Raw genomic sequence first — 23793 nt, 5'->3', positions numbered from 1 at the left:
TCAGAACAAATCAATGTTTCTGTAGTAGCTCAGTGATGCTGCCAGTGGAGCTGGTGACAGTAGCGGGCACGGAGGTAAGGAAAACAGCCACATTTGGATGACAGACATTTGTGTGCTCAGTGGAAAATCTAGTTTTGATTTGCCCATCTTCTGGGGGTGAGGAGTGTTGTGTCACAGCTGCAAAATTTTGCTATTTTTGTCTTTGTAAAACCTTAGGCAAAACATGTATATTCATGACATTGTTAGAAAAACATTGAGTTTCACGTAATTCTGTTTTGCAACAAATCACATTGTTCTTTAAACATGTTTTTAAACAAAAGTTTTTTTGTGTCACAGATCTGGTAGATACCTGGAATTCTGGTGCACTTCACTGGGGTATAGTAGACTGTGAACTAACAGGACTTTTTACTAGTCCACAATGGCAAAATGTGGAGAGTTGGTGAAAGCCAGAATGTAAGGCGTCATGGGAATTTTAATTTTTATATGAGAACTGCCTTGGAACTTTGCCCAAAACTTCCTAGCTTTGACTAGAAATACTAACATATGTAGAGAAAGTCTGTTCCTGATTATTTTTTACTGAGCACAGTCAGTGTACTGAGCACTACACAGAGCATTGAGGTAGACAACAGCCTGCCCCATGCAGCTTACATTTTTTTCCCCAACACAGTCAAAAAGAAGGAAGTTCAGGAAATCTAATAAGAGCCTGATCTTATGACCATACCAGCTCAAAGACATTTTGTTATGTTCAGAAAAGTATTGTAAATATCGGTTGTACAGCTGAATCTTCAGTCTTTATAGAGTTTTCCCCATTGCTGTTGCACATCCAGTGTGTCAGTTACTGGGTCACTTATGCTCAGAGTAAACAAAGATGATTGGCTGTGCCAGGGCCAGCTCCAGCGTTTTGGCTGCCCCAAGCAGCCCCCCCCAAAAAAAGCCGCGATCGCGATCTGCGGCAGCAATTCGGCGGGAGGTCCTTCGCTCCAAGCGGGAGTGAGGGACCGTCCGCTGAATTGCCGCCGAATAGCTGGACGTGCCGCTCCTCTCTGGAGCAGCCGCCCCAAGCACCTGCTTGCCAAGCTGGTGCCTGGAGCCGGCCCTGGGCTGTGCACAAGCTAGGTACACACCTCCTAAATTTTATTGCTATGTTGAGAAAAGTAGGCAGTCAAGATAAAGTGACTTCCAACATAGACTCTATCTTCAGTAGTTGTCCCTGGTAACATGACATGTCATACTTTCACATGGATAATCATTGCTGAACCATTTTTTCCCTCCAATTTAATAGTTCCAAATAGGCATGCTTGCCTTCCCTTTCAACTAATTTGTTTTAACAAAAATACTTTTTTGTGGCCACACAATGGAAGTGTTTCCTAGTGGCTAGAGCACTGGTTGGCCGCTGGCCTGCTGGATGACCTCGGGCAAGTCACCTCACTATTTTGTGCCTCAGTTTCCCCATCTTTGAAATAGGGGTACTGATGCTTACCCCCTTTGTAAAGCACTTTGAGATTTACTGATGAAACATGATATATAAAAGCTAGATATTATTACTGTTATTATTTTACAGGAACTTATTCTTGATTTGTCATCTCTTTTAATCCCCCACAAGACTTCCATAGTGCAGAATAAGTGGAATTGCGTATTTCAAACAGTAAACTCTTCTTGAGGGAAACTAATTGTTGGGCAGGGTGAAAGGCAGAAGTTTAAGAGCTGGTTAGAATTAATTATCGTTTTCTTGGCCTTGAAGATCCATTTTTATTTCCCAGCTCTGAACTAACACCAGAAGAGAAGAGTTAGGAAAAATAATAGGGAGTGAGAAGTGGTAGCACCAGGATCAGTAAGTAGCTAGCATTACCCCTTGGTCTGAATAGTTAGCCAATATTCAGAGCCTTGCTGGGTTGTTTCCATTGGGAGAAATATTGATTATGAGTCAGGTTATTCTTTGGTGCAGTCCTGTTTATTTACAAAGTACACAAAGTCCTGGTTCCCTGAACACAGTAGAAACAAACAGCAGGCAGTGTTCTTGCTCACAATTTCCAAGCCTGCCTTTCCAGCCAGTCCTGTGCCTCAGGGCCATGCTCACCACTGCTTCCAGGGCCGGCTCCAGCATTTCTGCCGCCCCAAGCAAAAAAAAAAAAAAAAAAAGCCGAGATCGGCGGTGGCAGTTCGGCGGCAGGTCCTTTGCTCCTAGAGGGAGTGAGGGACCTTCCGCCCCCGAATTGCCGCAGGTGCCGCCCCTCTCCCTTGGCCGCCCCATGCACCTGCTTGTTAAGCTGGTGCCTGGAGCTGGCCCTGACTGCTTCTGTGGCTTTTTGCTGCTTTTCTCTTTCTTTTTCGTTGCTTTCAACTCTCTGCAACGAATCAAAGACCCAGCCTCTGTGTTTGCAATCAGTCCCCAGGAAAAAAACAGCCAGCAGGGTTTTAGTGTCTGGTCAGCCTTCCATATGGCTAGTGCCTGGGACAGTGGCTTCCATTGTCTCCAGGTATCTTAGTCCATTAAATGAGCTTAATTGCTTCTGCTATTTAGCCTGAATGAAGGGTGGGTAGCACGCTCATCAGTTTTAACCAGATCAGTGGTAGTCTAGAGATCACAGACATGCCAATGGCAACCATTAACACCTTCCAGCCTAATAATATTTGAAGTCTGTTCTGGCATCCATTTGCCCTGAATCCGTGCAATTTTTGTGCACGCTTGAGTGGATACAGTTGACTCTCTTGGACTACAAACTGTGTAAAAGTGCACAACTATTATTTGCTTTGTTCCCTTTTCTGGTTGAAACAAGGGGAATGCCTGTGACCTTATTTGAATGCATACACAATCCGATGCTTGTCAGTGCATCGCCACTAGCTCAGAGATTAATTGGTCTGAAACCAGTTCACTGCTATGTAGATGATTCACACAGAGAAAACCGAACCAGAAGGAGAAGAGGGATTCATGGAAGGGAGTTCAGTAGACATGACAACTCCAAGAAGATCAGGTAGTGAAGGTGAGGCAAACTCAGTGAGAGATTTCAGTTTAAGCACAATGTTGAATATTACTAGGCTAGTCATGTATTTCCATGTCCCCATTGAGACTGGCAGTGTGAAATCAAATAAAGGAATGCTAGCCAAAAAGAACACTAGCCAGGATAATTCTGAGGTGACAACTCTTTGAAAGTCTTTCGAATACTTCTATGAAGAACTGGAGCACCATCAAAAAACCTTTAAGAGGTCAGGTTTACCCCGAATGGGAATTTTCTTTTTGCTTTGTTTCTAACCAGCTTGAATAAGGACAGTCAATTGATACCGCAGTCATAATACTGACATCGGGTTCTGTGTAGGGAATCCAGCAGCCTGGATTAACAATAGAAGTTCTGTTTTGTGTGGAATTGCAGGAATGAGGATTTTCCCCTCCAAATCACTTCTTAGAGTCTGTGATGCACAAACAGTTTAGCAACAGTCAATTCTGTGGCCAAGAATCTCAAACCACTTGTACAAATTCTTTTCCCAAACATATAAAAACTTCCCCCTCATCACCACCACCTCCTGCATGTCACTTAGCAAAAAACTACTAATACCAAATATGGTTTCTTGGTGGTAGTGGTTTGTTTTTTTGTATTGATGCTTGCTAGCTGTTTGCTCATACTGTACTCTTAATTTACATTATGTCCAGGTCCAGCCAACACTTACCATGACATTTATTACATTTAGTGGTGATCCATATTGACTAATTAGAAATCATCTATGCATGTCACATTGTATAAATTAATCTGGTCATTTAAGCTTTGATAACGTAATCATCTTGTTTCCCCTATCAAATCTTGAAACCATTGAAAATCTAATCATTCATTTACAGGACACCTTTCCTAGCTCCCACTGAGGAATGGCATACTGCGTAATGGCTCCTAGAACATACTAGTTCTAGTTTTGAAGACCCCAGAAAGCATGGAGGAAGGCAGCTCTCTACAAATTTGGCTATTCCTGTTTGCATGGGCTGCAGGGCATGGCCAAGGTTCAGGATGGCAGTTACAAGCTGATCCTGATTGTTTTAGAAACAAAATTAAATTTGCAGTTCCCCCAGTAACACAGTGTGATTTATTCGGGGACAAATCTGGATTGAAACAAGTCCAAGTTTCTCTTTTGTGAAGCAGAAGGGAAGTATATGTAGATACTATAGTCACCCATATGAGTAAGCCAGGAATGCATGAAGTGATTCATAAATCATTATAAAGACTACTAAAGTCTACTAAAAAGGATCCCTGTCTAGCTATAGAAAGTGGTGTATTATCTCTGGAAGGTTTTTTAGATGTTAAATCAAATGTGAAATCTTTAAAACGGTGCTTTTCATTTTAAGTCTTTGAAAAGGATTTTTTTCCCTGTTGTTGGCTGGCAGTTAAAGCCATTTTTCATTGATTAGTTTTCACAAATGAATTTTGAAAACACAGAGGATGATATCCCACGATTCTTTAAATAATAATGTAAAAAAAAGACCAGTCTGTGCATTGTTGTTGATCTCTGGCAGCAAATCAATAATCTTTCTATGTGAGTGCTATCCAGAAAACTAACCCCAGTCTTTCCTCTTTCTTGGGAATCCTGCAGTTGTAGCACTTTTTAAAAGCCCTCTTATATTTTCTTTCATAAACACTTACTGTATATTTCTTCTTTTGTTAGCCTCAATTGTTACTGCAAAACACACATACCTCGTCCCCACATTCCTTTGCATGTATTTTAAATATATAGTGCAGAAGTTACCTGCAGCAGCAAAAATATGTGACATGTTATAGACTGAGTTACTTAGTAAGGACTTCATGATTTATCCCATTACTGGTCGTATTTCTATAGTTTCTCCTGTACAGACACATCTTTTTAGTAATAAATTTGAGTTTGTATGTAAATATAGAATCAATACAGAGACAAACTAAACTGTAACTAGTAAGAAACAAAAGGGCTACTCAATGAAAGCAAATAGAACAAGCAGTAAAGCATACAAGGTTCACTATGAAATTTGCTATAATGTTAACATGAGCTATGGATCTGCCAAAAAATAGTAAATGGGTTCCATATAAGGTCCAAGTCATGTAGAAGATGTTTGACAGAAATCTCTGTTAAATCAGAAGAACTTGGGTGTTTTGGATTTCAATATGCTTGCTCATGTGATGACTTTATGCAGGAGTATTCTGTGGTAATATTACTATAATTATAGCTCCTACTGTATTATTTGTGAGACTATAGCCTCCTTCCATTGTTGCCTAGAAAACACTATTTGTTGCTGGGTAGGCAACATGGATTAAGCATGGTCATGTAAATCAAGGAAGCCAAGCCTTGTAACCTCTCTACACCTTGGCTTCCCATCTTCAATGGGAATATTACTTACCTACTTTGTAAAGAGCTTTGACATGTACAATTCAAAGGAGTAGTTGTTATTATTTCTAACGTGGCTTTAAACCCTTCCATGAAGCCCATAAATACATCCAGGTAAATAACCCATCCCCTTATTGTAGCAGAAGTAATAATATGTTTTAGGCCCTATCTTCTGAAGTGTTGCACTCCTTTTCCCAACTGAATCAAAGCATTAGCTCAGGAAATGCCCAAGGTTTGGGAGTTCATAAATTGGATCCAGATCCAAATTTTGATAAGCTCAGGCTCTTCTCCACTTGTAATCATTTAACACTGCAAGATCTTTATGAAAACTAACGTCTCTTTTATATTGGTTTAAGATAATTTATTTCAAAATACTTGAATATAAAGTGGAAAAATTTCCAAGAGCTGTTAAAGCATTATATGCAACAGAAAACAATACTTAATAAAAGGACTTGGGACTGATCCTATATTGCCTCTGCCCAGCATTTCTTCTTTTAGGCAATGCCCCACCACCCATCAACCAGTTTCTGTGCCACTTAGAAGCACCGGAATTGACTGATTGCAGCCCTTCTAAAAAGGAAGGACTGCCATTTGTCAACTGGTATCCCATTGCCTCCCCACAATACAGTCCTGCAATTTAGCAGTGGCCCTGATGTCAGGTACCCCATCTATCTATGTGACCCTCATCACTGGACTGTCTGAGCCTCTCCCCTGGAAGTTAAGAGGAGTTTGCCTGGTAGAAACTTCAGACTGGGTTTTCATTGTTGTTGATCAGGTGTAGTTTATCCATCTAATCTGAGAAACTGGAACACGACTTTTGTGAGTGTTTAGGACTGCACTCTATTCTTTTAGAAATCTGTATCAGTGCCCATTGTTAAAGCACTTTGGTGATTTAAATAATTAAAAACGTTTTTTTGCTCTTATTTTTTGTAGGCTTCATACTTCAATCTGTTTCATGATTTTCAGGTTTGCAGCTCCTGCTCCATCTCCCCACCATATCAGCCCCAGGAGAATTCCAGTTCCCCCTCCCATGATGCAGAGACGGACACCCCAGACTCCCCATCTCCTGCAGACTGCGGGAACACATCTGAAGACGTACCAGCCAATAACAAACCCCTCTTTTCAACCAAACAGCATCCACATCCAAGGTAAGAAAGTCATCTTGAATTTAGAAGCTGTTTTTATGTCGCTGTTTACTCATTAAACTTCCAAAAGGAGGAGAATGAAAGATTTTGAGAACTAGCACTGGGATTTTCAAAGGAGTGTTAAGGGGTGAGGCACCCAGTTCCCTTTGAAAATCAATAGGAAGTAGGTATTTAACTGCCTTAAGCTCCTTTCAGATTCTCAGCCTACATTTTCAGAATTCATCATCCTAAGTGAGGGGCTATGGGTTTCTGTGTGGAACTATTTTCAGAGCTGTAAATGAAGGACGGCTGAAAATAATTCTGTGTTGTGCATACCCAGTTTTATGCCCCTGATTGTCTCCCAGCTGCACACCCAACCTGTCATCAGGTTTTCAAGAAATCAGACATTTTTTCTCCCTTGCAGTTGTGGAGTGATGAAGGCCATCTTGCTCATTAACATACATGTTCTTTCAAGTTTGTGTTCTCATTTGCACTATGGTAACAGCTTCTTTCTCCCTCTTTGTTCAAACATAAGCCTTTGTAGCCAAGAAGAAAATTAACAGCAGCTGAAAATAAATTTTTACTGATGTTGAGTCAGAATGGTAATGACCTTAACATGTTGAAAATATGTTGACATGGACAGCTCTATTTCCTCTAAGTTAAACATGCAATTTCTCATTTTTGCATGCACAAATTGGGAGCATGTTTTTTTAAAATGTCACACTAAATGTTCTGTGGTCTGTCATTGCTAGAGCTGATCAAATGATTTAGAACAGTATTTGCAAACATCTGTTCAGAACATCCATACGATTCACCCACTTTCATGGCCTTTGACATTCATGAGCATTCATGCTTTCTTCACCTGACTGTTTAGCAAATGGCCTGCATGTGCACATGAACAAAGACTTTTGTTTGAACAGGAGTATTTGCAATCTCCTGACCATTACTCTCCAAGAGCAGAGCCTTGTTGCTTGCCAAGAAGGTGGTCAGACTCTGGATTAGCCTGATCTACTCTGGAATCTCATTTCACAGACAGACTTCTTTTAACTGTAAATACTGTCTCCAGCTTCATTCTGGGCTTTGAAAGCTGCACTGTGGCAGTTTCTAAGTGGAGATGAAGTCACTGATGCAGCTGGGGCCTGGACAGCTGATCTTTTTGAAAATCAGAACTAAGGTTTTAAACTAACAAGGCAATCTGGGAGCCAATGCTCACTCTAGTGTTCATATCAGCCCATCCTGTTGAGGAGGTGGGCCGCCATATTCTGCATATAGAGCCTCTGCAATACTTTCATATCTGGTGCCAGATACAATAAGTTAAAATAATCCAGTCTGGAGGAAATGAATGCCCGGATCATCGTGAGAGAGACAAGGTGGGTGAAGTAATATCTTTTATTGAATCAGCTTCTGAAATTGGTCCAATAATAGATATTACCTCACCCACCTTGTCTCTCTAATATCCTGGGATTGTCACAGCTACAACAACACTGCATGGATCATCATCAACATCCTTATCAGGGAGGAGAAGGTGAGGAAGAAACTGCCTTTTTATAGGCTGTACAGCGCCTTGCACAATGGGGCCCAGTTCCTCGATCAGGATATCTTGGCACTATCATCACAATAGAAATAACAAAATCTTCCTAGCAAGCTGCAGAAGGAACAAGGGGCAACAGCTGCTGCTTCTACTTCTTCCTTTTTTTTTTAAATTTTATTTGCCACTGATGGCACCTGATTGTCTAGGCTTGGTGATGATTCAGACAAGACCCCAAGGCGTTTTACTGATTTGAAGGATGGATGCCTTCAGTGAAAAGGAAAGACAAAGTCCAGTCTAGTTCTTTGAAGCATTTACCCTTTCTGACCAGCATCACCGTGATCTTATATGGGTTCAATCTGAGCCGGCTTTCTCTTCACCCAGGAGCTAATCTCTTGTAGGCATTGTGACATATGGTACTGGTTACATTTGTGGAATATGAGGTATACAACTGGATGTCATCAGCTTATTGTTGGGTGTTCTTCATTAGCTAATAAGCTTGTCCACTTATGGCTTATCCAGTACAAAAGCATTGTTATAAGAGAAATGGACTAATTATTCCACTAGATATCCAGGTATGCCAAAGCAGCTGTCATAAATTCATAGAGTTTAAGGCCAGAAGGAATAAATAGATCATCTAGTCTGACTCTCAGTGGACTTGGAGTGGCTTTACTCCACTTTTCTAACTCAGGGGTGGTCAAACTTTTTGGCCTGAGGGCCACATTTGGGTATGGAAATTGTATGGCGGGCCATGAATGCTCACAAAATTGGGGTTGGGGCTGGGACTGAGGGGTTCGGAGGGCGGTAGGGGGCTCAGGGCTGGGGCAGGGAATTGGGCACAGGGGGAGGCTCAGGGGTACAGGCTCCGGGCGGCACTTACCTCAAGCGGCTCCCGGAAGCAGCGGCATGTCCCCTTTCCAGCTTCGAAGTGGAGGTGTGGCCAGGCGGCTCTGTGCGCTGCTCTGTCCGCAGGCACCGCCCCTGCAGCTCCCATTGGCCGCGGTTCCTGGCCAATGGGAGCTGCAGGGACGGCGCTTGGGGCGAGGGCAGCATGCAGAGCAGAGCCCCTGCCTGCCCCTACATGTAGGAGCTGGAGGGGGGCCATGCCGCTGCTTCCAGGAGCTGTGCGGAGTGGCCCCCAACCCTGCTCCCCAGCAGGAGCTCAAGGGCCGGATTAAAATGGCTGGTGGGCCAGATATGGCCCATGGGCTGTAGTTTGCCCACCCCTGTTCTAACTCCTCCAGTCCCCAAGACTCTGGAAGCTTCCAGGGGCTAACAAGGCTGTCACTACAATAACTGTCATTAGTGGATAATGGTCTCCAAGAGGCCCTGCTTCTGACAAACTCCCAGCCCATCCTGGAATACCCCTTATGGCTTGAGGGGCCTGAAACCAGCTCAGCATTTTCTGTGGTAGGGAAATCCTCAGCAGCTGCCTTATAGCATCGAATCCTCCTTGCGCCTCTCCAGCAGCACAAAGAGCATTTAAGAGAGACCAGAGACCTAGTCCATTACGTGCATTGTTTATTAGAGATGGGCCTGAGCCAAAAATCCCAGTTTTGAAACATCCAGCATATGGAGGAACTTTGGGTTTGTGGGTTTGAATCCAACTCAGGATCCACACTGTGCAGCTTTCTTCTTTCACTCACTCTCTTTCTCATGGCCTGGACCAAACCCCATGATTGAGACACCCCCAAGCTTTGGGGGCCAGGACATGTTTCCAGATCTTTTTCAGACCCACCTCTGTTATTTACTTTATACTTTTGGCCTTGCTCAGTAAAGTTTGTGTTTGTTGGAAATTTTAATTTGTCAGTGGGTTTCATATAGGAATCAATAGCAACTCTTATTTGAGGCAGTGCTGAGCCTTGCACTTAAAGCAGGTATCAATGAGATGTGGGTGTGATTTCATCAGCTATATATTCAAGAGAAACTGTAAGTTACAGTAACAATGTTACAAATGTAAATTATGTTTTTATTTCACATGTTAAGTAACTTTTTGTTATTATACAGTCTGTCTTTTAGCATGGGGCGCTGTTAGCTGGGTACTCCCTCTCACTTCAGCAAGAGTTATACACAGTTATATCACACTCCCTGCACTACACTGAAAGCTTTATCCTGTAAGTCTGATCTACTGGACTAAACTCTCCCTTTGGCATTTCAAAAAAAAAATTTTTTTTTTCAAGAGTTCACAGCTAAGTTTCCCTGTAGCAACGCAAGGATTTCAATCTTCCTAAGTCACGTCATTATAATGTATTAGAAGAATACCATGGAGCTACTTCATCAGCCTGGGCTATTTCGTATATATCAGGTGGCTGTGGGAAGCTCTGTTAGCCTCGGCCTTCTGCAGTTCATAACCTGCCTTTTCATGATTTAGAGGGCGGTAACTATAGCCACTGAACTTTCAGCTCAATCTGCTACCAAACAATGGTTACATTTTTCTGTCTTAATATGTAGTCTTAAACTTGTCAGCTCAGTTTAAATTGGCTGTACCAAGGAAGAAAGAACTTCATTGCCAACAAGCCTCTTGAACAAAACAAGTTGTAAATGGTTTCTCTTGCTGAAAACTTGAACATCTTACAAACTCATGGAAATCTCAGAGTGCTAACTCTTAAAAAAGAAATGATGTGGCAGGTCCAAGATTGACTCGTCTTATATACTCTGTCAGCTACTTGCCTTGTGGTATTGCTGTTTCTTAGAAGAACATTGGCAGCTGTTGAGATCTCATGCCTTGTTTCTGGGGATATCCAACATCAGAACACTACAGAGCTTTTCCTTAAAGAATATTGTTTGAGGGAGTAAATATTCCCTTTCCTTCCACGGGAAAGATAGTCATATCTGAAGACTTTCTCTTGTGAAATAAAAAATATGTAGAATTGCTTGCTGCATGTGGGTTTGGAAGTGCCTACATGGCGTTTAGGCAACGTATTGAGCTGTGCACATGAAGCATAATTATTGTGAAGCAGAAATTATTTGTATACTATTGATAGCACCGAGAGACCCCACAACTAGGTCAGGGCTCCATTGTGCTAGGTGCTGTAAAGATAGTCCTGACACCGGAGAACCTACAGTTATAGGCCCTGATCCTGTGGCTAGATCTGCTCTGTGAATCCCTGTTCCCGTATGGAGCCCTCTTGAAGTCAATGGGGCTATTGTAGACAAAGGATATGTCTACACGGCAACTAGACACCCACAGTCGGCCCATGCTAGCCAATTCGGGCTCCAGGGCTTGGGCTGTGGGGCTGTGTCATTGCTGTGTAGACTTCCGGGCTCAGGCTGGACCCCAAGCTCTAGGACCCTGTGGGGTGGGAGGGTCCCAGAGCTTGGTCTCTAGCCTGAGCCTGGAAGTCTACACAGGAATGAAATAGCCCCATAGCCTGAGCCTGAGTCAGCTGTGGGGTTTTTCTTTGCTGTGTAGACATACCCAGAAAGTTCCATTAGCCCGGGTGCAGTTGCAGGACTGGGGCCTTAGTTTAAGACCAGACATAATAGATTAAAGAAACTAACAAATGAGGTGGGGGCAATGAGGGACAGGAGCTAGCCATAATGAAAAGCCATGTCTTTGTAGTAAAAGGATCTTGTTGTGCTTACAATATCCAGTTAGGCAAAGTCCACTGGGGAGTAGAGCTGTCTAACGCCGTACAATGATATTTGCTGCTGCTGCTATCATTTTGGTCATTTCTGCAATAACAATCTGGTCACACTTCAAGTCTGGACCATACTTGTTACCTATTTGTGGTTTATGGTAGTAGCTAGAGCTGGCTGAATAATGAAAGAAGAAAATGACTTGTGATTATCATTCAGTGGAGAAAATTGCCAAAAGTGGAACAACGGGCTTGTCTACACAGTGTGGCAGTGTGCAGCAGTGGTGTCTGAATTGTTTCGTGGTAACGTGTTGTGCATTAACTGATCTGTGTAGATCCTGCTGGCACGCACTAAACATTCCCTATTGCATGTCAATGTAGTACTGTTTGAAATGGGACTAAGTTAGTGCTCACTAGGAAACTTTTAGTACAAGCCAGCAGGTTCTATGTGGGCCAGTTAGTGTGTGACACATTGATGCACATTGGAATTCACCTTCCACTGATGCATACTACCGCACCATGTAGACAAGCCCAAATATTGCCTGCCATGAATTATTCAGTCAGCTACCAAAGTAACAATTATGCATTCTTTATTTGTCTTGGGAACCATCAGATTTTTAAAGAAAATAAACTTAGTTGCTACAAAAGTAATTCAAATTGTTAACTTCGTAAAGCAACCACCTTAAAACGTCTGTCATTCCACAACTAGGAGGCCTTCTGGCAATACAGGATGTGACCCATTTCTCTTTTTTTTAAATAGCGTAAACATCACTAAATTATCATTTCACTCTAGTTTGATAGCCTGCATGGTCTAATGGAAATAGTAGAAATATGCACCAAGAAACACCATTTTATAGCACCACAAGATGAGGTGCATGTTTCCTTTGAGGATGAGGATTGATAGGTCAGATATAGAGTGATAGCATTGTGAAAAGTGTTCATCCAGCACTCCCAAATCAACTCACACAGGAAAATGATAAAAAACAAAAACATCACATCACCTGTGGGTGAACATGTTTCACAAAGCGATCACTCTATATCTGACCTATACATTTTCCAGACCTGAAGAAGAGCTCGGTGTAGCTTGACAGATTGTCTCTCTCACCTACAGAAGTTGGTCCAATAAAATATATTATTTCACTCACCGTGTCTGTTACAGTGATGTCCTTCAGAGAATGGGATCAGGAAAGGCTTTGTGAGATTCTGCAGAGAGCTGATGAAATCTGCATTACAAAATAAGGTTTCTCACAGAGGGAACTCCACTGTCCTCTGAAATTTTCAGGAAAACAGTCCTCACTGTGCTTCTGTGCAGAGGGGAGATCAGACATCTCAATTTTCTACAGGGCACTCATATGTATTTTCTTTTCACAGTGAAATATGGACCAAATCCTGGTCTCTGGAATGTCTGTGATGAGGAGACATTGGCCTTCCGGGGCCCCCTCTGGGCCCTGCAGTCCCAGAGACCTCCACTGATACTGAGGTCACAGGACCCCTTCCCCCCTCACCACCCCATCACTGTTTATTATAAGGCATGAGGTTAAATCCTAGCTCCATTGAATTCAATGGGAGTTGCACCATGGATGCCGATGGAGTCAGCATTTCACCCTACTTTAGACATGCTCAGTACATGGGAGGAGCTCAGCACCTCTCAGGGTCAGCCCCTCAGCTTGGTACAGGATAAGTTTTGTTAGAAGAACTGTTTAAAGTACACAGCTATTACTTTTATTCTGTTTATAAGCATTTCATTTTTCTCAGGAAATAACATTATCATGCCAGAAAATAACTGCTTGCCTTGTGTCCGGAAGTCATCAGTCTTTGACTACAGCACTTAAAAGAAAGGAAACACAATTGAAATAAGTGTGTGTGTGTGTGTGTGTATAGATAGATAGATAATGTTTTCAATCCTTAGGTGGAACCGCCATGCCTGGTGGTATTAATGACACACTATGTTCTATAATTCCAATGTTTACAGCTGGGATTTGCCATGTCAAGTGGATGGGTAATTAATAATATTGAATAAATTTGAATAGAGGGAGGTGGTGGTTAGTTAAAATAAAACACAAACTCAGAAACATCTGGCTTACTGGTAACGAGTTTGATGTTTTAAACAAATAAAACAAAACAAAATGAAGCTGACTTGGCCTACCACACCATCTGGGGCACAGTGCCACAGTATGAACTTTTGCTGTAAACATTTGGAATGTTACAATGGTTTGACAGGAATTGCATTTGCTTTTTATCTTATCATATGTATTTTATTACATTCTTGAGTGTCTACTGGGAGCAGTAAATCAGCTGTCTCTTCAGCTTTCCCTGGTATCGCCAAAGGTAATGCTTTGGGTCCATTATTAATCAGCGCTTACAGTACATGGTTCCTTTGTGTGCTGTGATAGGATATGAATTAGATGTTCATTTTTATGTAGATCAGACACAATTATTTTAAGATGAGTCTTATTTATTTCTGTGCTTGCTGTTTTATCAGCTTGTCGTGAGAACTTGGAGGAATGGCTAGAAATAAAAATAAACTATTAGTTGTTAGCTCCAGACTCCAACTTAAATTGCACTACTACTCTTATTCTGTTTAGTTATAAAAAAGGCATAGTGGATTCTGTGCTTACTGTTCTTCAGTGACTTACACATTAACTTGCTCAGTGTATAAAAAGATGTTTTTCCTAACTGTCAATCCTTCAAACTCCAGCTGGATTTGGAAAGTCCAACTGGTTTCTTCCAGTCTGATGCCTCATCCCCAGTATCCCTCACTAAACTGAGGCGTATAATAATTTTGTTACAGTGCAAATAATAGAGTCTACAACCATAGACCTAAAGAGTGATTCTGCTACTGGAACTTCATTAAACCAGTCTCTTAGACGTTCTGTTAAAGATGTTGCATCAGAGCACAGAAACCACTACCACAGTTTAGCTCCCTTGTGGGCAGTCCCAGCTGTGAGGCCAAGAATGGCAAGGGATTGAATTGCCTTCTTGTCTGAGGTATATTGCTGCTGGACATACAATCTGCAAGGTTGTGTCCATCTAGCACTTTTTTTTTCTTACTAGTACTACATTTGCTAAAACAAACAAAAATGTTGCTGTCATTTTTCACTTTGCTATTCTCCCACAATATATCTCCTATCTGTAATAACACGATTTTTCTTTTTTTAACCTAAACCAGTTTGGACAAGTTCAACCCTGATGTATACCCACTGATTTCCATGAAGCTGGGTTGGGTCTAAAATAGCTGAGTGTAAGCTGGTGACATAAAGTGTTCATATAAATACATACATTTGAATACTTGAAGATTTCATTAGGTCTTTTTTAACATTACAGTGTTTATTATCTACAGGCATTCCAAGAATACAGCATTTTTCTCTCCAGCTTAAAAATGATTGATGAATTTGTTAATTAATTAAATGCTTTGTGTGCTTTCTCTATTTTTTTCTCCGTTATGTCTGCACAAAACAGCAGTTCTCTTTACATTGGGCCAAAATGTACAATGCTTACTCAGACAAAATTCTTTTGCCTCACAGTGAGTGAGGAGGGACAAGAGGACTTGGCTCGTTATGCTTACTTTGGGGCTCAGTTAGTGATTGCACCAGGCTACAATTTGCAATAGTCAATGTTATTGCCAGACTGTTCTGCATTAAGAATAGGATGCTGTGAAAAGGCACAAATAAAGAATGAGTTCAGAGCAATGAAAGAACATTTTCAGCATGTGTCTTACTGGGCCTTGCCAGCTGGCTCTGACTACTGTAGATTGAAATGATTGTGTTTCTGGTAACTGGTCTGACTCAACAGTAAACTTTCACAATGTAGCCCAATGCTGGTTGAGACAGCAGTTGTTTTTAAGAGCACTTTTTAAGTTTGTCAATAGTAATGGTCTAAATCGAGTTTTAGAAAGTATTGTTTTTCCTTTTTTATTTTACTAGTTTTTTTCTTAAATGTCAGCACTGAGCAGTGGGGAGATCTATTGTAAATAGCTAACATGCTTTGGAAGCTGGCTCATTTCTGTTCCAATTAAACTTTTTAATACAAAAGTATTCAAAACACTGAGCCCAGTCCTAAGAGTTGCTAAGAACCCACAAGTCCTACTAAAAGCAGTGGGAGTTGAGTGTTCAGCCTCTCTTGGGATGGAGCCCACAGTATATTAGCAATGCCTATAGCACACATTTGCTGTCTGCTTTAAGGGAAAGGTCAGATTTGTTGTGCATTGTTTTTCTGCTTCTTTCAGGGTAAACCAATGTCCCTTCCCCTCTCAAAGAAAATAATCTGAGAGCAAAACTTTTAAAGCAACTTAAAAAACTTTTTTTGCTGTCTTTTTTACCATGTAACCTTTTACATGGACAAAATTGCGTGTGTGTGTATATGCATGCACACAGATTGGTTGGTTATCTCAATGTGTGCGAACCTAAGTTTCTTATCAAACTCCTCTCTGCTTTTACAAACTGACAAATAGGTCCTTTTCTGAATTCTAAGTGAAGGTTCAGACTGCTTTCTCCATCCTTAATGTTGGCCCATATATATCCACTTAAGTATTAAATTTTCCATTTTGAAACATGTACACGCGACACATGCCAAGATCGGTATATTTCCTCAATGAGCCCACAGGATTGTAGTCTCAAAGGAAAAATAATTAGAATCATAAAGTTCCTAAATTGCACATCTTTTCTCCAGCTTGGCAGGAAATCAATTGTACCACACAAAGTGATACAGCATGTTTTCCAGTGTATCCTCTCTGCTGCTTTACCCACTAATATTTATGAAATACATTATCCGTGCATAAACACTTAGCACATGTCCTTTATAGACATTTTCCTAGGAAAGGTAATGAAAATATTTTTGGATCGTAGTTAGACTACAACAGTTTTGCAGAGTTCTTTGAGCTCTTGCATGCAGGGTGCTATCAAAGTGCAAAGATCCCTCCTGTAAAGCAATCCTAGGTCGGAAGGGTTTTATTTTTCAATAGTCTCTGCAGTTTTAGAAATTTTTTTAAATGATTCTTTATAAATAAGTCAGTGCTGGATGAATCAGGTTGGGCACTCTTTAATCATTAGTGATGGACAAATAGGCTGATATTCATATTCAAGTGACTTATAATTTAATGATATTTAGACACATTCCTCCCAAATATAAATATCATGAGAATGAACATCAGCCATACAACCCTGCATGAGACAATGCCATCCCATAAAGGGCTACTCCCTTTACTTTCAACTGTCTTTAGGTGGTCTTCTACCTTCTTCCATGTCATCAGGTAGCTGGCTATTCATTTCTTAGTTATTTAGGGGTCAGCAACAGGCCCTGCATCTTCTCTTAACCACTCAAATCACCAAGATGTCTACTCTTTAGGGGATAGACAATCCATAGACCTGCCAGGACTAGCTAACTTCCAGGAAAATCAGAGTCTGCTATAGTCCCTTAACATCAGCAGAGGCCAGAGATGGATGCTGAATATTCTCTGTTATCATGAATACGCATTTATAATTATTTGGTTTGGCTATGACTGAGACTATGACGTTGTCTGAATTATATTTGTGCAATATTAGGCTGCTTAACAGCACTAAAGCTTGCACTACTGGGCTAATGTATTTGACTTGCCTGTCCCTGGTAAGTACCCAAACTAAGATTTGTCCATCACGCTAGGTTTAACACCTCCTTATAATACTTTTTGCTATTATAAGGAAAAGCTGCTGGGATCTTTAATGACCACAAATTGGCAAAGTTGTCTTCACGGGGGGAGGGATAGCTCATGGGGGGAGGGATAGCTCAGTGGTTTGAGCATTGGCCTGCTAAACCCAGGGTTGTGAGTTCAATCCTTGAGGGGGCCACCTAGGGATCTGGGGCAAAATCAGTACTTGGTCCTGCTAGTGAAGGCAGGGGGCTGGACTTGATGACCTTTCAAGGTCCCTTCCAGTTCTAGGAGATAGGATATCTCCATTAACTTTACATCTCATCCAAACTACAATTAACCAGTTTGCTACTGATTTTTTTTTCTTCCAGCTTGAGAAGAGATTTTTCATCCAAATTTGATTCATAGCCCCAAATCTGCAGCGATCACTTTTTTACTGCAGATATGTCCAGAGATGGGCTTTTTCTGATTTTAGTGCTGTTAGGGGGAAAAAAATTTACTTTAAGAAGTTAAAAGAAAATTACTCTAGGAGGGCTGTGTCATATGACAGTTAGTTAACTGTACTAGTTAGAAGAGTCAGCCTAACACATCAGCATTTCTGTTGATAGCAACTTCTGTGGAAGAAACTTGAGATACAGAAAATTTCTTAAGTTGCTTTTTGAGATGAGGTGATTTTTCCTTGCAGTGGCTTTTTGGTATAACTTACTGTTACATATTCTTCAGCATGAGAAATGGCACACCAGCCCCTAGACAATGGATTGTTTGCTTACAAAATCTTCTGAGGTTGTATTGCTCCTGGACTCGTCTTTTAATGGGCAAGGGGATAGTCATGCACACTTTCTGGGTGAAGTTTAAAGATACTGGATTTAAACTATAAAGCCCTTGGTGGTTTGCACCCTGTCTACATGCAGGAATAGCTAAGGGAGAGTGTGTATACGTTGTGAGTGCAGCCCAATCATTCAGAGCCTCGTACATCAGTCTCCACCATCTTCAACAGCCTTAGAGTCAATTTCAAGCACTTGGATAGGATTTAATCTGCCACCTTAAACCCAGGGACAAATCCTATGGCTTTATGCAGTCCTTATTCAGGCAAATCTTTCCTTATCTTTAATGAGAGTTTTTCCTGAACTTGAAGCTAAGTGACGTTTGCAGGATGTCAGATCTTTGAACAGGACTGTAGAAGAAAGGAAGTGTTTTCATGAAAACATCAGTCTCCCTATAATGACTCCTGATCAATTGCTGCCTCCACAAAGGTGGTGGTAGAACCAGGATGGTTCAAAGATGGATTTAAAGTAGTTAGGAGCCAGTGGGGACAAAATCTAATGGAGGAAGCATTACTGCAGAGAACGTTATAGTGAATCGGATATTAAGGCAGAAAAACAATTGCAATAAATGGGAGTTTTGCCATTGGCCTCAGTGTGGGCAGGATTTCACCCACTGTGCTTGTCATTGCTATTGTTCTTTGTCACTCTATCTGAGCCAACCAGACAAAATATCAAGGTATCTTAATGTCTTCTCTCCTCTCTTTGTTTTAGGCTTTTATGGGCAACTACAGACTTTCTGCCCTCCACATTACACTGACGCTCAGAGGAGCATACAACATGGCGGCTCTTGTAATATGGTCCCTCCTTTTGAAGACTGTCTAGTTCCCACATCGATGGGCCAGGCGGGGTTTGATGTTTTCCACAGAGCTTTTTCAGCACATTCTGGTATTACAGGTAAGTGACTGTTGTGAACTAGAAATACCTGTACACCTACATTCCAGTTGTAAATGTAACCAGGCTTTGCTGACTTCTCAGTTACAACTAGAGATGATGGGCTTGATCCCCCCACCCCAAAGTTCCGATGTGTATAGGAACTTTGTGGGGGTTAGCTATGGAGATCTGGTTTGGGCATATCTCTATAACATCTGGCATGCATACAGACTGTGTGTTGGCTGTATGTATGTTTCTCTAGCTTCTGAATTCCTGTACAGGGTCAGACATGCACTAGCTCATGTATTCACTTTGAAATACTGTCCTCTGAGCCTTCTGAAGTCTTTCTACTCCTGCAGTCTCCTAGAAGCATTGTAGCATCTAATCAAGCCATTGGTTTTGCTTTATACCTTTTTGCCCAAGATAATTTTCTTAGTCAAGAAATTCATTTATCTAGATGTGCATGACAACAATAGCCCGTGGTGCACACACCAATTCTATCAAGATTTAATTTGCTCGTTCACTCTCAGCTCCCTATAAGAATTTGCATACTACCCTGAAAAGGTCAAATTTACACCTGGGTGGAGTACCCGCACAAGGCCCATGATCTATCCTGGGTATGTCTACACTGCAATAAAACACCTGCACCTGCCCCATGCCAGCTGACTAGGGCTCACAGGGCTATAAAGTTGCAGTATAGACATCCAGGCTCGGGCTGGAGCTTTGGGTCCCTCCCCACTCACAGGGTCCCAGAGCCTGGGCTTTGGCTCAGCTACACTGCAATTTTATAGCCCCACAGCCCAAGTCCTGCAAGGTTGAGTCAGCTGACACGGGCCAGCCGCAGTTGTTTGATTGCAGTGTAGATACACCGCCTGAGGGCCTGAGTGGGACTTAATAAGTGATACATAGGCCATGTGCCACCCGCTGCACCAGGGTGAATTTCACTTAAAATGTGCTACACATCTAAATCCTGGTGTGAGGTGCTTAAAAGCCCAATCATATACCTAACTGGCAGTTTTAAGATTCATGGCAGCCATCTACACAAGCATTTAAAAATCCAAAATAAGGACCCTGCTCTGCAGTTATTCTCCTGAATACACATCTAGTGCTGCACACAGTCCCATTGAAATTTGGTGTTTGCAGGATAGGGTCCTCTGCACTGCAGAATAATCTTGCAATAGTTTGCTGTTTTTTTTATCTTACATTGCGTGTGTAGAAATCCCATAACCAAGGGCAGTAGGCAGATTGACAAAATAAAAGGATCTTCAGCTAAACTGCACAGTTATGGGAAACTCCACAGTAGAGCAGCTGCAGGATCTGTCCATCCATATATTCACGCACACACAGAGCGCATCTGATTTGTGTGTGCATGTATATAATGTGTGTCTATACATACACAGTGGGTGACATCCTAGTCCTATTGAAGTCAATAGGAGTTTTACCACTGATTTCAATGGGGCTAGGTTTTCCCTCATAGTAAGCAATTCATCTGAACCTTTAAGTACCCATGTATTTTTTTTTAAAAGCTATTTCCAGCTATTTTTCTGTGTAACTATTACAGACAGTTGGAAGGTGTTAATTAATGATTTCTGTACTCTTTTCCAGTTTATGATCTTCCATCAGGGTCAACAGGTATCTTTGGTGATTCATTGCGCAATGGGTCTGAGGACGCCAGTTTCCTTCAGATAAATGCAGTGGATCGTTGTCCTAGCCAGCTTTCCTCTGTCTATACGGAAGGCTAAAATGATCTAATTATAATTACCAATACTCTATTGCATATCATCTTTCCTTTCTGATAGTCAAGAACAAATGTTACAAATATCATTCCTCCATAAGACTGCTGTATGTATGTTTCAGAAAGAGGAGGAAATGCAATCATCAGACACTCAACCTCACAAAAACAGCCAGTCAAAGGGGAAATGTCGGTAAAACAAGAAAACTTTGCCAAAACTTTAGCAATTGTTACTTTTTCTTTTGATCTGCTGCATGGCAGCACTACTTTTTTTTTTTTTTTTTCAAAGGGAATTCAAATACTGAATAAGAAACCTGCTGCTGGCTGTAATCTTTTTAAGCCGAATCGGCAAAATCATTTAAGAATGAACTTTTGCTGGGGGGGGAGAATCTAAGAACTAAAACCAGAGAACACTACAAACATTTTAAAAGGCTCACCTTCTTGCACAACCTATTTGTCTGTGGTGCTTACATAGCTAGATACACACAAAGACAAGAAAGGGAAAACAATTTGAGACGCATCATGGCACCACCAGCTAGAAGCATTGTTGGGGCTTCTTGGAGCCAAAGAGCATTGGTACTGGATTTCCTGCAATCCTTGTTTTGGTTTCCTGTTCCATTCCACTAGAATTTAAACCTTCCAGAATGGCTATTACTACCTTTTTCAATATTGTTTCCATTTTAACATTTTATACAATGAATAAGAAGAGTTTAACTAAAAAGGCACTAGGATTTCCTTTATATTTGAGCAGCCCTTATTAGCATTGCTATGGAGAATTTAATAAATAATGATAAACTTTCAATAGAATTTTTAACCATACTATGCAATTTAAAAGAGAGTTATATTCCTGATGTAGAATGCTATAGGAAGGTTAAAAATAACCTGTAGAAAAGATATCATTCTCCATTAAATTCTGTAGCTTTTTTAAAGCAATTTGTATGAAACCCTATTAAATTTATATTGATTCCTATTGGCTTCATCCTTATGTAATTCTATGGGCCTTTTCCATAAGGCATGCTATATTTAAGGGTTTGTTGATGTTTGTACAAGGTTATTCAGAGATCTACAACTGAGTTGTTAAGTTGTGTTTTTTTTAACCTTTGGCTGGCCTGCAAGTTTTAACCCAGGCTAAAAGAAAATCAGTTTGGCCATCTTAAAAGCCACAAGTGTATGGGCAAGGCGGGGAATGAAGTTACTCAGTCGAGATGTGGATTTTGTCATTGCTGTGCTCCTGGAAAGCAGCTTTTCTTATCACTTATTTAAAACTTTATTTTAAAATTATTCATCCATATTGTGAATAAAAGCGTTTGGGGTTTCTTAATGTGTGTATATATATATATATGCTTTGGCCTGACACGATATGCAGGACTAAGATCCAAAGAAATTTTTGCAGTCCAGCAAGTTTGCATGCTGAAATTTGTTGACGTATTATTCACAGAATAGACCAAAACTTTTCCAAAGGACTCATTAGTTTAGAAAAATACATTTAAAAAAATTGTCCAAATACCTGCTTATAATGAGATGCTGTTACGATCTGTCAGGTAAATTCATTCCTGATTTAACTGCACTGACTTTGCTGGAGTTGCACCAGGGATGAATTTGGCAAAACACCAGGCCTCAGAGGACTCTCTATATCAGGGCTGGGCAAACTTTTTGGCCTGAGGACCACATCTGGGAATAGAAATTGTATGGCGGGCCATGAATGCTCACAAAATTGGGGTTGGGGTGCAGGAGGGGGTGTGGGCTCTGGTTCGGGGTGGGGCCAGAAATGAGGAGTTTGGGATGTGGGAGGGGGCTCCTGGCTGGGGCAGGAGGGTTGGGTGCCGGGGAGCGGGGGGTGAGGGCTCTGGGGTGGGGCTGGGGATGAGGAGTCTGGGGTGTAGGAGGGTGCTCTGGGCTGGGACCAAGGGGTTCAGAGGGCAGGAGGGGGATCAGGGCTGGGGCAGGAGGTTGGGGTGCGGGAAGGCTCCAGCTGGGAGTGCGGGTTCTGGGGTGGGGCTGGGGATGAGGGGTTTGGGGTGCAGGAGGGTGCTCCAGGCTCGGACCGAGGGGTTCAGAGGACAGGAGGAGGATCCTTCCAATTGGAGCTGTGGGGGTGGTGCTTGGGGTGGGGAGCAGCGTGCAGAGCGGAGCCCCCTGGCTGCCCCTGTGCATAGGAGCCGGGGGGGGGGTATGCCACTGCTTCTGGGAGTCGCATGGAGCGGCCCCCAACCCTATTCCCCGGCTGGAGCGCCGGAGCGGGGCAAGCCCCAGACACCGCTCCCCAGCGGGAGCTCGAGGGCTGCATTAAAACATTGGCGGTCTGAATCCAGCCCACGGGCCATAGTTTGCCCACCCCTGCTCTATATTCTATCACATCTAGACATATACATTTAATTGGGAGAGTTTCCTCTATTCTATCCATAAAAAGTATACAACATTTAAACAAAATTAAGTACTTACACACAAAAACTATACAAAAGTAACAATAAGAGTATGGCATAAATCTGGAAATTCTGTGTAAAATTAATCCTTATTGTATTCGAACTTTGACACCAGGGATGAATTTGGCCCTTTGTCTTAACTCACATCATTGTGCCTAGACATCATATCGCCCTGTTTGCTATGGTAAATAATGTTGCACACTCATTTAAAGCATCTGCACTGAGCTATATATAGTGCAGCACAGTTGGATATACAGCCTATTTTCATCAGCTGAAGATCTGGCCCAACAAATTAACCCTGAGTTTTAGCCTTTGCTGGAGATTTCATTTTCTCCTATATTAAGGCCACTCCTATGGTCATTGCACAAACGTAACTCACTTTGGCTTCAGCAGGAGTTGTAGGCATGCTTAAAGTTGCAATTTCAGGCTCACAGGGCTCTATCTTACACCACTGAAGTCAATGGGAGCAAGATTGGGCCCCTTGTGACTCTGGACAGTCAAATCAGTTAAAAGCTTTCCTCCTTATTGCAACCTTGACATGGTTGTCCATGATTTGTCTGTCACTCATTGTGTATGAAAAGCGAAAAAATAACTGCAGAGTTCAGATATATACCTCTTTGACCTTTGAAGCTACTGAAATACTTTTTCTAATCTCTGAACATACAAACTATCCAGTGAGGGGGGCTTATAAAGAAAGACATGGCAGAAGTGGTAGAAGAAAGAAGACAAAACAAAAAAGGATGGTGAGAGTTTTCCT

The 23793-nt window shown here is 41.7% G+C and overlaps 1 protein-coding gene across 1 annotated transcript in view; it reads left to right on the top strand.

Moving 5' to 3' along the window:
• Positions 1-21934, top strand: part of GLIS3 (GLIS family zinc finger 3) — a 191571-nt gene extending 169637 nt beyond the window's left edge. Inside the window, exons 7-9 of the mRNA XM_029911701.1 lie at positions 6301-6482; positions 18723-18905; positions 20487-21934. Of these exons, the coding sequence (XP_029767561.1) occupies positions 6301-6482; positions 18723-18905; positions 20487-20623 (502 nt within the window). The 3' untranslated portion in view covers positions 20624-21934. The remainder of the gene's footprint in view (positions 1-6300; positions 6483-18722; positions 18906-20486) is intronic.
• Positions 21935-23793: the final 1859 nt, after the last annotated feature.

This window comes from Terrapene carolina, unplaced genomic scaffold (genome assembly GCF_002925995.2).
Source record: "Terrapene carolina triunguis isolate 2854851 unplaced genomic scaffold, T_m_triunguis-2.0 Scaffold113, whole genome shotgun sequence".
NCBI classification, from domain to species: domain Eukaryota; kingdom Metazoa; phylum Chordata; order Testudines; family Emydidae; genus Terrapene; species Terrapene triunguis.
This window is presented reverse-complemented; position numbering and strand designations above follow the sequence as displayed.